This window comes from Kwoniella newhampshirensis, chromosome 9, assembly GCF_039105145.1.
Source record: "Kwoniella newhampshirensis strain CBS 13917 chromosome 9, whole genome shotgun sequence".
Classification (NCBI taxonomy): domain Eukaryota; kingdom Fungi; phylum Basidiomycota; class Tremellomycetes; order Tremellales; family Cryptococcaceae; genus Kwoniella; species Kwoniella newhampshirensis.
In genome coordinates this window covers 720,046-734,543 of record NC_089963.1, presented here as the reverse complement: position 1 = coordinate 734,543, position 14,498 = coordinate 720,046, and the positions used below count along the sequence as shown (strand labels likewise).

Genomic DNA, 14,498 nt, shown 5'->3' with positions numbered 1-14,498 from the left:
AGATGAGTATCATATACCTCCCTTCCCGCTGATTTCGTTCAGTCGCACCGGAACATCATCAACGTCAAGCATGCCCAGTTGGGTCACCGACAACGTCCTCGCGGATCAAAGTGGGACAGGTCAAGCAGCTGGGAGTAGTACTTGTGGTGGGAATGAAATCAGGAGTTGGAACGGATGCGCGGCATCTGCATTACAACTTCCCTCGACGGATCCGACAGCGACCGGCGTCGTCGAAGAACGCAGCGCTTCAAGTACGGACAAGGTGGAATCTGGCAGAGCGCATTCGTACGTCCGATCGACCTCCTTGTAGATGAGCCATTGACCCACCTGATAATACTCGCAGACCCATCGTCCTGTCCCCGTCGCCTGGTCCAGACGACATCCCCGACCAGTCTTCGACGAATCAGCAGAATTCTGTCGAAAGCGCAACCACGCCTGCGAATGCTGGAATTTCAACGATGGCAGATAATACACACCCCCTGTCCAAATTTGCATCCGCTCAGCCACCAACAGGGAGCTCATTGACCAATTTACCCGCTTCGAGTCATACCGCCACTGCAGCTGAGCAGAACCTCATCACTATATCTGATACACCTGTCAGCATGAACGCAGTCGCAGGCCGATCGAGCCATAACGGTGTACAGCGATCAATCGAAACTCGCAATGGCGTTGCCTCTCCCCTGGTGGACGCGCAATCATCTTCAATCATTCCCCGGCTCTCGTCTCGACAATCGGACTTTGAGGAGTTCGACCTGCAGATCCAGGGCGGTCAGACATTCCGCAACAGAATGCATGTTTCCGTCGCCCGATATACTCATGTCTTCGATCCCCCCAACGCAGCTCAAATCCGGATATCCTCGAAAGACTTGTTGCTCCATTTGGCTTCAAACATGAGTGTCGAAGATGTACTTCGAGCCAACCGAGACGTTTTGTATCTGAGACAGCTGGGGGAAAAGACCATCTCGGATGTCATTCAGGACCATGCAAGCCAAGCAAGACATATTGGTCAGCAAACGCAATCGGGAAGACACCCTTCTACCTTGTCGCTCGTCAACGGCTCCCTTCAGCAGCAACCTTTATCGCAACCGCAGGCCCCGGCTGGGCCCCCGCTACGACGTACCACGTCAACTCCTCGGGTTGGTGTATCGGCAAATCTCGCCGCTGGTCCTTTGCCTCGGAATGCGTCAATACAGTCCACTCGACAGCCCGTCACTCCACACCCCGCTGCCCAGTCAAATTTGATCACGCAGCCCGTATTGAACGTTATTGGATTCAATGCGCCCGAAGGGCCAGCGGTCGCCCGGATTCGAAAGAGACGTGAGGAAGCTCTGAGAAAGGTCTCGGCTCATCTCTCTGAAGCATGGTAAGTGCCATTCGACCGCGACGGACTGGGTATGCTCTGACGAGGATAGTCGCTCCCAGGAGCACGCTCACAGCAGCAGACGACCAGACATATGAGGAGATGAACAGCTTGGTCGCCCTTCTGACTCAACACCAATCGACTCAAAATAACTCGGCCGTCATCTTTCAGCTGCAAGCACAATTAGCAAATGAGAAGAAGAAAGAATCAGACCTCCAAAATAACCTCAATTGGGCCATCGAGCAGTCAAGGACCTGCGAGGCGAAATACAAGGAGGCGAATGAGAAGCTTCAGGCCACATCAAATTATAATGTTCAGAAGGAGCAAGAGATCCGCACCTTACGGGACATCCTGCAGCGGACCAAAGCCGAATCGCAGAAGATGACAAGAGCCACTCAGGCAGATGGGTTGTCACAGCGTGAAGAGCGCCTCTCGCAAGAGGTTCGAAAGCTCACAGTAGAGAAGGCTTCTTTGGCGGCGGAGAAGCAAAAAGTGCTTGATGAGAACGGTATCAACCATCGCAAGGGGATCGAGAAGCTCAAGAAAGAGCAGGTCAAAGAAATAGAGGTACTTAAAACGACCTACGAGCAGCTAATTCACTCGATTCGAAACAATCACAACGGGTCAGTGCCCGCCGATTCCGCCTCTGACAATGACGCTCAGGCTCTGGAAGTCACAAAATTGCGAGTTAATATCAGGAAAAACAATCAGAAGATGGCAGAGTTGGAAGAAGCGCGGAAGAAGGAGGTGGAGGCGCTGAAATTGGAGCTCGCCGAGATGGGATCTGCGGTCGCAGTTCGAGAGAGGATGAAGGAGTTATCAAAGAGACACACGGCAACGCAAAAGGAACTGGTCGACGAGAAGTCCGGACGGCAGAAAGAGGTTGGCGTGCTGACTGAAAAGATCATCGAGCTTGAGAAGGTCATTCAGCCACTAAAAACCAAAATCGCTGAGCTCGAGCAATCAGCTCAACAGCCTGCTTCTCCGCCGGTGCCAAAGGATTCGTCAACCCGAAAAGCGCTTGAGCACATTTTGCAATGGGGCGAGAACATCCAACGTCTCGTGGGACGAGAGGCCAGCATCTTGACACAGAAAGGGGAATTTGATCAGGCCGAGGAATTCTGCAATTCTTTGCAGCTGGTGTTGAGCGAAGTCCAAGAGCGAAAGAAAGCTGAAGAAGGTCAAAGTGGTGATGGAACGATCGTCGAGGAGATGAGGAACCAGTTTCGTAACGATGAAGGAGGGATGAAGGCGAAAGCAGAAGAATTGGCGAACCAAAAAGAGTTACTGGCGGAGATCAAATCACAGCTGGAGACAACGAAATCGGCATTGGCAGCGAAGGAATCTGATATGGACGAACTTCGAACTGAAATGTCACTGGTGGCCGACCAAACAGCGAACAAGGTCATCGACACCAAGGCAGAACGAGACGCTCTGAAGACGCAGGTTGATAACAAGTCGCAGGAGATCCAAAGGCTCAAGGACGAAAACAATGATATGAAGCGACGCTTAGACGGTTTCAGTCAGCATTTGATGACTAGCACGTCGGAGAGACTGGCTGATAGGGAAGAGCTGAGTACGATGGAGCAACAAATCGAGAAGTTACGAGACGAGAGGAACCAGTGGAAAGAGCGATATAAGACAGCACAGACGGTGAGTATAGATGAACTCGGCTGAGCAATTCAATTGGGCTCAAGATTTGATCTATGAAACTGCACAATAGGAACTGAAAGCGGCAAAACGGCCCGTCACGAGCGGAGGATCCCAAAATACCACTGCGGACACGAGGATCAAGGAAGAGGTAGGCTGCACTTGCAAAGTCGGAAGGGTGTGCAACTGACGAACGCTATCAACGTAATAGCCTGCAGAGACGGCTTCCGCTCTAGAGCTCAATCAGCCTAGTCAGTCGGACCCCTCGAGAAGTCCCATATTAAAGAGGAAGACCGCTCAAGTCACTCCGCTGTTCCTACCCAGGGATGATGACGATATCGAGTCACAGCCGCTTTTTCAAGCTGGACCTAGTGTGCCTCCTATGAGAAAGCGACGCAGGATCGATTCTCCTGAGGGTACGTAATTACCCCAATCTCTATCAGGTTTGAGCTTGTATCGCTGACCGCTTATGTGAAACGTTCCTCTGTATTGCAGACATCGCCTCTCCTCATGTACTCACGCCGACCGGAAGTGGAACATTTGCTATCGATCGACCAGTCAAGAAGGAATGGATCGATAAAAATCTCTCCGTCTGCATCCAGACCAACAGAGGTGAAACGAGATGTAAACTGTGCTTGTGAGTAATATTTCCGGTCGTAGCCTGTCACTCAAGGTACTCATGCTTAGTGCACAGTGTACAAGAGAAGAAGACTGCCGTTTCGAGCAATAAGGCGCCCCCACGCCTTGAAGAGATCGACCCGTTGCCAAGCAGCTGGACTCGGTCGAGGATCATTGATCATGTGCATGAACATCAGGTGACGTTGAGGAAGTTGAAGGATAAGAGGGTGAAAGACGGCAAGGAAGCTCCTTCGCCTTGATCACATTACGCAGTGGTGATGATTGGGCTCAGGGAGGATACGAGTTGAGTATGGCTATACATTCGGGAGTTGAGGCTGTTAAAAGTGAGGGGCCAGAGAGTATGGAAGCAAGACAACATTTTGTCGAGAAACATGAGGACGGGTTTTACAAGTTGACTGTCTATATACCTTGCATCATATAACGTGGAACAACATTTTTGGGATATGGGTTGGTAGGACGAACACATCTCTTTGACGGATGCATCTTCTATATATTCAGTGCGACTAGTGAATGATCGGAGATTGGTCTGACCCGAGCACATGCACAAGGCGTACCAGGTGCAGAACGAGCCGTTCAAGCGGTTCTACGAGTCTGGGCTAGTGAGTTACCTCTGCCTCTACAACGCAAGAGCACGTTTGATGCTTTCTTCTTCCCCCGAAACGCACGACGCGTCTGCTTTTGCCACTGTAACACCGCCACCACCTGGTTTTGACCACGTTCGACCGTTGCTGGATAAAGCACGTTCCATCGTGTATTTCCTGTCGGCGCCCCGAGTAGTGTATGCACTGTATGCACGTATCGCATGGTGGCGTCCAGGCGATGAAGAGGGGTACGTTGAGAGCGGTGTACTAGCGCAGGACGCAAAGGTCAGATCTGGATACGGTAGAATGTTTCCGACGTGTCAAGGACCGCCGTTCGTGTCAATTGAGGTATATGTAGCCCGGCGGGTGGTAGGTATTGTAATATATCTGATTCGCGTCTCTGAGATCAGTGCTACTCTGTCCGTCTCGTTTGATCCAAGTACATCTCCACTGTCCAGATCGTCAACTGTACGATGACAGCTGTCTTAAAGCCGACCCCGTCGCACGAGAGAGCTATGAAGGCCACTATCGGTCGACTATCCCTCATCGCAGGATCAGCAGCTCTCTGCTTGTACTTCAGGTAGGTCTGACGACCTCCCATATCCCTATGTAAGACCAAGACCACGCCGTTGATGACCGACTGTCTCACTATTACGCCCTCACTCAGACCTCTCAAGTCGTTCCTTCAAACCCAGCTCCTCCTCTCGCCCTCGATTCTAGGCTACGGCCTCACCTTCCTCTCATCCCTTCTCCTGATCTTAGGTCTTGGCTCAGCGTTCAAAATTCCCCTCCGATTCGCTTACAGCTGTTTCCTAAAACCATTCCTCTCCGCCGCCAACCCGGGAAAGGGAATGGGGAACGAACACAAAGATCGCTTGGACAGGTTTTATCAGGGACAAGCGGATCTGTATGATGCGACTAGGTCGAGGTTGTTGAAAGGGAGAGAGACGATGTTGGCTCTTTTGGCAAGTCATCTCAAGGCGCAGACGCAGATACAGACGAGATCTGCGGGTCCTGGTGTCGGGAGAGGTGGATATGCGATGGGTGGCAGGAAGCTGAAGATTTGGGTAGATCTGGGTGGTGGGACAGGTTGGAATATTGAGAAGATGTAAGTAGAGCTCGAGAAAAGACATCCCATTCCTTTGATCATCGATCTGGCTGTTGTGAATGATCACTATCGGGTGACATTAGGCCCAATGAGAAGTAAAACAAAGTGGCCACAGACGAAGAACGATAGGGCATGGGTTAATTCTGATTGTTCTCTCCGTTCTTCGCAGGGATGAATATCTCCCCTTGACATATTTCGACGCGATATACCTCATCGATCTCTGCGAGCCATTACTCGACATAGCAAGGGAGAGGATCAAAGCGCGAGGATGGAAGAATGTCCATGTTCTGTGTCAAGATGCGAGCCGTTTCGTCCTTCCTGAATGGGAGAGTGGGGAGCTGGATCCGAGAGGGAGCTTGACTGCTATCACGATGAGTTATTCTTTATCGATGGTGAGTTGGTGACAGTTTTCGCCGGCCGTAGCTGCATCGTGAGAACACATGGACTATTGCTTTCCTCAAGGGGTCTAGAGATCCTTCACCAAGTTGCTGAGCTGTCTCGTGGGTGTAGATCCCACCGTTCTACCAGCTTCTGGATCGATGCGATCAAGTCCTTGATCCGCAACAAGGTCTCATGGGCGTCGTGGACTTCTACACCTCCCGCTCGGCTGACAACAAAGAGAGAGTGAGTCCTGTGCGCAGACCAGATAGGCAATCATTTCACCTTGTGTTGATATACCTCTTGATCCTCTAGGCAATTGGCACCGCGAGCAAACGACTTTCTTGGTTCGCAAAGTGGTTCTGGGAATGTTGGTTTGAATTGGACAATGTGCATCTCCACGGATCGAGGAGGGGTGAGACCAATCACAACCTGTTCTGTGAGTACTCGTCGCTGATCATCAAGACCGTATCGCGGTACGTCAGACTATCTCGAGTACAAGATGGGGACGATCAAGACGTACAATGGACGGAACAATTTCCTCAATTCGTGGTTCATCCAAATCCCATAGTACGTTCCACTGGTATTTGAGAGAGTAGAGGACGCTTTACATAGCGGTCTCTCAAGGCGACAAAGCCGCTCTGCTGACCTGTTTGCCTAGCTACGTTTTCCTTGGCTGTTCTCGTCAACGCGATGCTACTGCCATCGCCAAATCCTTCCAGGTGGATGCCGGAAACCACTTCGGTCAGACAAATGGTGGTCTGCTCACTCCCACCTCTCCCTTTGGTGACCCTGCGATGCCCTCGCCCAAGATGACGTTTGAGATGCCTGAATTGAGTCTGGGACCGAGTCTTGTCGAACAGACAATTCACGAAGTGGGAGCCCCTTTGAGCCCTTTCCACTACCATCTGCGCAAGGTGAGTCTCACTAGTCTCAGAGAGGTTGTTCGGGACCGATAAGGTCGCACAGGCTTGGCGAGTACCGTATCTCGAGGAGAAAATTCATGAACAGTTCAGAACGCACATTTATGGATGGGTGAGTCTCTACATGCCATAAGACGAGGACCCCGTCAATTGGGACTTGATCTGATTGTGTCCTCACCTGTAGACATGGGAAGACCCTGCTGTGGACGTCAAGAAGCTAGGAATCAACAAGGAAGATCATGTACTTGCCATCACTTCCGCGGGCGACAATGTCCTTCATTATGCGCTGGCGGCTCAACCAGCACGGATACATGCTGTCGGTGAGTCGTTTCCTCACTGCACCCTTGCTAGTGGACAAGCGTGAGACCAACTGTCATACTCTTTGTGGCAGATATGAACCCTTGTCAAGGCCATATTCTGGAGTTGAAGCTGGCAGCCATCCAAGCGCTCGAGTACAATGATTTCTGGATGTTGTTCGGAGAAGGACGACATCCTCGATTTGAGAAGCTATTGACGACCAAGCTATCCCCTTTCCTCTCTTCGTGAGTACCGTTGTTGACCTTCTCATACTGGATTTTCGCCTATCCTCAGAGAAGCGGACCTGATTGTAGCCTTCTTGAGAGGACAGTGGAACCCATACAGTACTGACACGTCAACTAACTTATCCATTGGCAGCCACGCCTACGCATACTGGAAAGCCCATTCTTCCCAGTTCTGCCGCAACTTCTACTTCCGCGGATATTCAGGTTGGGCTCTACGTCTGGCTCAAGTTGCATTCTTCCTGGCGGGAGTTCGAGGCGATGTGAGGCGGATACTCAACGCGTCTTCTACTCAAGAACAAGAAAGGATCTGGACGAAGAGCTTGAAGCCTGTCTTCTTGAACAGAGTTATGATGAAGCTTTTCCTGGGAAATCCGTGAGTCTCACAAATTGTCACATATATGTTATCACTTTGTCGAAAAGACAGAGGCAAGGCCAGCACTAACAGCTGACACCCTTGCCGGTGATTCTGATGTGGTGTGGTGTGGTGATATTCAGACTTTTCAATTGGCACGCACTGGGTGTGCCTATGAATCAGATGAACTGTTTCTTGAAAGATGGCAGTGTGGAAGACTTCGTCACGGCGACTTTCGATCCTATCCCAAAGCTCACCACATTGAAGGTGGGTGCAGTGTGTCCAATATCATCACGATGGCATACAGTATCGTTGTCCAGCGAATGGAACCAAGCGGCAAATTGCTGATCACACGAATACATCACTTCGCACAGGACGACAACTACTTTTTCTTACTCTGTTTGAACGGTCGATACACTCGCGCTTCATGTCCTGCGTATCTGAAACCGGAGGGATTCAAGACCTTGAAAGCTGGACGAGGCACCGATAGTTTCAAGTTGCACACCGATACCATCCTGAAGTGAGTGGATGTGCGGCTGTGCGAGACCATACAGTAGAAGTGCGGTTCTGATTTTCCGGTTGGTTCAAGCGTTTTGAGAGGACTTCCAGATGAGAGTCTGACCAAGATTATCGTGATGGATTCTATGGATTGTGAGTGGCTCTCGGAAGAACACAGTATGACAGATCTTGCGAGTACTGTATCTCTGCACACTTCTCCCAGTCCTCTGCGAATCGTTCTTTCCATGATACGATATGGACCATATGACACTGACCCGGTTTTCTTCTCTGATCCCCATTCGCATCGGCAGGGTTCGACCCCATCTCCCCATCTACCCCCCTCCCGGCACCCACGTCCGAACCACGAGACACCCTTGATCCCACCCCCGAGATGGCCCTCGAACATCTTCGTTCCGAGCTCGATTACGAAATACTGGAAATGCGACGAGTGCTCAAGATGGGTGGGATGGCAGTGTGGAGAAGTGCGGGCAAGAAGCCTTGGTATATCCAACGATTCGAGTTGGTAGGATTCAAAGGTGAGTGACTCGGGATATGTAAACGTGGTACAGGTTTTCGAGTCATCGACGTGCTTTCCATCCCTTTCTTGCCTTGCCTAAACAAAAGTGAAACGATTTGTTCGCCCTTCCGAGCGAGATTCGAGCACATGTAAACGTACTGTAGCTGATCTTTGTGTTTTATCACGTCTCAGTCTCCCCGATAGATATCCGCGAGGACGGAAAGGCGATCGATAGAGTCAACATGTATGCTTCTTGTGAGTCATCGATCGAAGTTCACGTTATTCCAAACAAATTCCCTGCCCCTTTCAATGGTGTCCGAACTTGTACTGATGATGTCGTGTCTCCGTAGTCTGGAAAGCAGAGAAAGTCGATAGGGTCTAGTCTCGGTCGAAAGATCCAAGAGCGAAGATCAGCGACATCGGCCCAGAAACGATGCAGTAAACAGAGAGAAACATGTTAGGAGGTCGATCCAAACGTAGGAAATGCGCGCAATGCCATAAACATATCTGCATCATGATTTTCGTACTGTCTTACACAACTGTATACCAAATCCCTCGAATCACACCCACTGTCTACACCTTCGAAGAAGCCTTCTGACTCAACGTGATCTTATCACCCAAGGACAAGGCGATACCCTGAGTCTTACTTCTTATCCTGACATGACCTGATATCGTCCCGTCTTCCGTTCTTTCAATACTCGCATTGGCCAACGCGTCTTCGCCGAACAGACTCTTCGCGGCCAGATTGGCACTGAGGAAGTCGCAGTCTCCAGAAAGGGCGGCTTCCGGCGTAAGTAAGGCCATGTGCGTGGATTTGAGGAGATGGTCCAGGTATGCTCGAAGATCGCTGATGGATGTCTGGACGGCCACCTTGTTCTGGAGAAGGAAAGAAGATTGTAATCAGCATCTATCCGCTTGCTTGCTTTTCATACAGTGCCAACTCACCTCCCACTCAAACTCGGTCCACATCGCTCGGAACTGCCACGCAGACGATCAACTACTATTCCTCCTTTCATGATAGCACAAAGACAGCTCACCTGCGCCTCGTTGACGTAGTTGGGCTTGATGAAGCTCATGATATCAACGTGAATATCCGACATGACAATGGTAACATCCGCGTCTGATGCACCTTGTTTTTGGTAAGTGATAGCTCCGAAGATCACACTGGAGAATTAGGAACACGGATCAGCGAAAAATTCCCTCAAGTGCAATGCCGACCGGCATCGCCACTCACCCAGTCTCGGTCGAAGACACCTTGACGGTGGCGCTCAGACTGTGGAAGCCTTGGGGAGCAAGCGTAACTGCTGCTGGTCTCTCAACTAATTTCAAATCACCTAATGTCGCAAAGTCCACTGTTAGGTTCTGCATTGTCTCGTTCGTGGTGTTGACAAGGAGGACGTCGAGGATGATATCGTACTGAGACAGTGTGACGACGGTCTCCGCGTATACTGGGTCGGAGAATCCGGTGAGTTGTGAGATTCGAGAGAGCTTGGAAACAAAGTCATCCTTGACCTCGGTGGCACCGGTGGCTTTGACAAGATCGTCAAACTGAAACCTACGATCAGCTAACAACCCCACTCCTTTTGAATACGAGAAACTTGGAGCTCACGTCGTCGACATCGCCAACTGTAGACTTCTTTGATAATTGTCTGAACGAGATAAGGTCGTCCGCTTGGATTGTCGCAACCTTGCTCTCCCTCTCCTTCTTAGCCAAAGCCTTCTTCTGCAGTGAGAGCGATTAAAGTGAGCAGAGTCATTTCCACTGATCAACGAACATACTCACCTCCTCTGTAGCGACCATCTTGGCATAAGCTGCTTTGGTATCATGCAAGAAGACATCGCTCAAGATCTTGCTTCCCTGCAGCTCCGCCAATGTTTCAATACAATTCATAATCCTTTCTTGTGAGTCTTCGTCAATGGGAACTGCAGCGAATTTGGATTGACCAACTCGGATGACACTGGTCATGATAAGGATAGCCTCAGCTCGGAGCGTGTTGACTGCTTGGCTGTCGGGTTCCGCCTCTGAGAATCGCAGGACGAGTTTTGTGAGGGTGGCAGCGAGGACACTCCCGGTGAAGAAATCACCGCCAAGGATCAGGGCTCGAAGTGGGGGTTTCGTTGCAGCGCGGACCTGCTCAAGTCGAGCGGCAGCAGCTGTAGAAGTGTAGACTGTCTCGGTGGCGTAGGTGCCATCGGCCAAGACACGGGTCGTGGTGATCGCCTTCGGTTGGTCCTGCTGTTTTTCTGTGGAATGTTCGTCGGCCGCTTCCGCCTCGTCAAGCAATCGCTGCGCTCAAGTCAGTCTTCACGCTCCAGCTCGTGGGATTCTCGGCAACATACCTGTTCGGATGCCAGAATAGGAATCTCTCCAAGGACCTTCCTGATCTCAGAGATGGCCTTCTTGATATCCGTAGCACCTTCGCAGTACTCTCCAACAATCCACATCGCTCCACGGAACACCTTTCCTGATTTGATCTCGCCGAAGGTCGACACAAGTTTCTCGGTAATCGCTGATCGAAGGTCCGGGAATTTCTCGACGACTTCTCGCACGAATGCAATAACATCAACGGCCGAGGGGTTGTTGGAGTCACCAAGGAAGTCCATCAGCACGTAAACGACATTAGCCGCCACTTCGGAGAATCTGATAGCGCATGAGTGGATGCTCTGGATGAGGAGTTGACGGTATTCGAGGTTCTGCCGGGGAACAAGTCAGCCGAGAATTGAAACATAGCTCAAACGGGCAACACACCTTGTCGAACTCCTGGTCAAGAGTGCTTTGCAATTGCTTCTTCAAGAACAACACGACGTCCTCCACATTTCGACTGGTGACCATTTCCAATGCGATACCAAGAGCCTTTCTCTTCACCTCCATGTCCGGACTGTAAAGCATCAGGTCAGCTATGTTCGGACTTCTTCGCACTTCACACCACGGCACTCACCTCGACAACACTTTCAGGATGTCCATCACCATACCGTCAAGCACGTGCTCGTGTTTCGATCGAAGGTTATTGAATCGGTCGAGGACAATGAGCTTGACGTTGTTGTCCGCCTCTTTGACAATCAGTTCGGCAAGGGCAGCAGCAGCAGCTGAGGTTTCTGTCAGTGTACCGACTATCATTTTCGAGCAAAACCTCACCCTTGACGGCTGCTGGGTTTTGCGTGAGGGTGGTCAGACTTGTAGCGGCCTCGTACTTCACGGCATGCGACGATGAATTCAGGAGCTCGAAGATACAACGGATCCACTTCGCCTAGGGGATAGTGAGTCAGAACTCCGACTTGGCACTGACACACAAACAACAACTTACTCTGTGACCACCTTCTGTCTTGGCCTCTTTCCTTACCAGCTCAATCACAGCCATCTGCATCAACTCGTCCATACCGGCGATCTGATCGAAGTTGTTGAGGAGATACCGGACAGCAGTAGGTTGAGAGATGTTGCAGAGGGTGACAAAAGCATTGCGCTTGCATGTGGAGTCGGATTCCTAGAGCGAAAAAACCACAACCGATCGTCAGTCACAGGATCACCCACCATGCACCGGAATTGCGTGAACGAAGCAACTCACAGCAGCCAAGAATGTGTCCAACAGTTCTGGTGCGTCAGGAATGAGATGTTCGTGATCTTGGAAGATGGTGTAGACGGCAAAGACGGCGTTCTTTCGGACGAACGAATGTCGGTGTTCCTACCAGACAGTGCGAATCATTTTTAGTACGCTTGCGTAGAAACACCATGCCAACCTTGGATCACTCACCAGACATGATCGGACCGTGGGTACTAAAGGCTCAAGTAGTTCTGCTTCTCTAACCTTCTGCAAGTATCGCAACGTCGCTCCTCGGATATACTCATTGGGATGTTGCTAATGAAGGTCGAGTGTCAGTCACGAAACGTTGGCAACGGTCATCCTTGCTTCTCACCAGATCATTTCGGATTGCGTTGCTGTACATCAATGGAATGTCAGCGAAACCCTACGAGATAAGGGAAAGGACGAGATCACTCACACCACCAGAATCATCTCCTGCTTGAGCTTCCCATTCTCGTCAAGCTTGGGACAAACCCTACCACAAATCCGCGGTTAGTATCAAGCAAGTCTCCTCCTGTCTTGACCCGGAGGGATGATTGACTCACTCCCAATAGAAATGCAGCATCTTCTTGAGCTGCTTGTTACGTGATGGCATGACATATTGAATGATAGGCATGAGAAGTTGAGGCTGAATTCGCGACCAAAACCATCTCGATCAATACCCGCTGTATCGCTCAAACATGAGTGCGCAAATGGTACTCACGTGTCCTTGACCGTTGAGGGTGCCAACGATGATCCTCCTCATAGTCTCGAGCTTGACTTCGTCTGACCCTTTTTGCAGAGCATTTCTGAGCTCTTGGGTGCCAGGGGCATCGACCATGTCATCGTGGACGATGGTATAGCATGTCGAAGAAGGGTTCATGGTGGGTCACCGCGAGAGCGAGACCGAGAGCTATCGCGCGGGTAGGAAGGGAGTGAGAGAGAAACGAAGGGTTGCTGGCGAGATGTGAGAGGAGGGCGAGCCGAGCAGCAACAGATCAGGTGTATTGTGAGAATAGGTCGTAGAGTGTCATCAACGTGAAAGCAGCTCCCAGTGAATCAGCGGAGTGACTGACATTCAACGTGGCGTGGAAAGAGAAGGGGGGTCGCGTCAATCGTCAAGCATCAACGATGATATGCCACACATCCGGAGATATCGGTGTTATGACCTTTATGCTGGCAAGTCGGTTCATTCCGGCTTTGCGTCTCTCTGCTCTGTCTGCTCCTCACCGTTTGGGTCACTCGTATCTTTACTAGACATCTACGAGGTGAGAGAGTGACACTCAAACACAACAGATTCACCTTCTTCCTATATCAAAAGTCAACGCCAGGGCATCCGAGCCCTCGTCACGAAACCTCCAGTCGTCCCTCTCTTTCCTATCCCCTTCCCTTGCTCGTTCACACCAAAATGGCTACTCCCACCGTCAACGTGAGTCTCCAGAACAAATACTGCGACAAAAGACACGCATGTCGATGATGGATTGGTCTGGATGGCAGCACCGACCACGATGGAAGGAAACGGGTGAAGGGGAATAACATGCTGATGAGGGCTCAATCTGATAGGTCGTCCGATGGACTGCCCTCGTCACTGGTATCACCTACGGTCTCCTGCACCAATCCACATTACAAGCAAAGTACGATGAGCAAAAGGTCCGTTCCATATTCTATGCCTCGATGAACTGCTTCATAGGAGCTGACACGATATCCGAATATACCTTATCAATCCATTGCACCGCGCCGCATCGACCATCCCCATGTCCAATTCGAAAACGACCTACGACATACTACATCTTTTCGACTTCCTTCATCATCCCGAATGACCCGGACACTGGACGATAGGCTAAATCTCATGCTTCTCACCGAGCGCACCTGATCGAGGAAGCACGAAAAGCTTACGTTGCAAAGGTTAAGGCGGACAAGGCGGGTCCTTCATCATGTAAGTGGTCGTCCTGGTATATGTGTCTTCCAGACGCATTCCTGGCCGTAGACGTGGACCGGGTGGAAGGACGACTACCTGGAGAACTTAGGATGGACATAGAGTTGGGTACAACTCAAAGGGCAGGACAATCAGAACACCTGCTATCTTCGTCGTATACCTGTTACTCCCAGCTCTCGGGAGCCAAACAATCCTCTCTTCCCATTCATGTGGTCAAGAGTGTATGTCCATGTGCTGATCGACCGAACTATACCTCAGTGATTACCGACATTGAAGATCCGAAATTCGACTTGGAGAAGGTTATCGAGTCCTGGACCAAGGACTCATAGGTTGGCATGACCTTGTGGTGCACGGAGGAGATGGGACGGGATTGGATCATCGAAATTAGAACACATTTTTTTCTGCTTCGACAATGCAATGATCACTGGTACTGACGCTCGGAGAACGAACGTGTTAT

At 50.7% G+C, this 14,498-nt stretch overlaps 4 protein-coding genes across 4 annotated transcripts; 3 read left to right on the top strand and 1 right to left on the bottom strand.

Moving 5' to 3' along the window:
* Window positions 1-70: 70 nt before the first annotated feature.
* On the top strand, window positions 71-3,888 carry IAR55_004969 (uncharacterized protein; the record flags this gene model as incomplete). Its single annotated transcript, XM_066948063.1, has 7 exons — window positions 71-285; window positions 344-1,363; window positions 1,423-3,013; window positions 3,084-3,161; window positions 3,222-3,426; window positions 3,506-3,647; window positions 3,705-3,888. The coding sequence occupies 7 exons, from the start codon at window positions 71-73 to the stop codon at window positions 3,886-3,888; spliced, it is 3,435 nt and encodes a 1,144-aa protein (XP_066801522.1).
* An 815-nt stretch (window positions 3,889-4,703) lies between these two features.
* Window positions 4,704-8,930, top strand: IAR55_004968 (uncharacterized protein; the record flags this gene model as incomplete). Its single annotated transcript, XM_066948062.1, has 17 exons — window positions 4,704-4,810; window positions 4,898-5,338; window positions 5,508-5,730; window positions 5,849-5,962; window positions 6,032-6,131; window positions 6,202-6,286; window positions 6,378-6,633; window positions 6,686-6,751; window positions 6,824-6,959; window positions 7,031-7,181; window positions 7,315-7,554; window positions 7,677-7,800; window positions 7,908-8,053; window positions 8,123-8,184; window positions 8,343-8,567; window positions 8,741-8,803; window positions 8,899-8,930. The coding sequence occupies 17 exons, from the start codon at window positions 4,704-4,706 to the stop codon at window positions 8,928-8,930; spliced, it is 2,571 nt and encodes an 856-aa protein (XP_066801521.1).
* A 191-nt stretch (window positions 8,931-9,121) lies between these two features.
* On the bottom strand, window positions 9,122-12,988 carry IAR55_004967 (uncharacterized protein; the record flags this gene model as incomplete). Its single annotated transcript, XM_066948061.1, has 17 exons — window positions 9,122-9,424; window positions 9,494-9,526; window positions 9,586-9,712; window positions 9,783-10,096; window positions 10,158-10,271; window positions 10,332-10,835; window positions 10,889-11,242; window positions 11,298-11,427; window positions 11,488-11,635; window positions 11,685-11,796; window positions 11,854-12,030; window positions 12,112-12,228; window positions 12,298-12,402; window positions 12,461-12,482; window positions 12,545-12,601; window positions 12,672-12,754; window positions 12,830-12,988. 17 exons carry the CDS (start codon window positions 12,986-12,988, stop codon window positions 9,122-9,124), a joined length of 2,859 nt encoding a protein of 952 aa, XP_066801520.1.
* A 525-nt stretch (window positions 12,989-13,513) lies between these two features.
* IAR55_004966 (uncharacterized protein) lies at window positions 13,514-14,370 on the top strand (the record flags this gene model as incomplete). The annotated part of the gene is made up of 4 exons (XM_066948060.1): window positions 13,514-13,534; window positions 13,669-13,755; window positions 13,945-14,041; window positions 14,300-14,370. 4 exons carry the CDS (start codon window positions 13,514-13,516, stop codon window positions 14,368-14,370), a joined length of 276 nt encoding a protein of 91 aa, XP_066801519.1.
* Window positions 14,371-14,498: the final 128 nt, after the last annotated feature.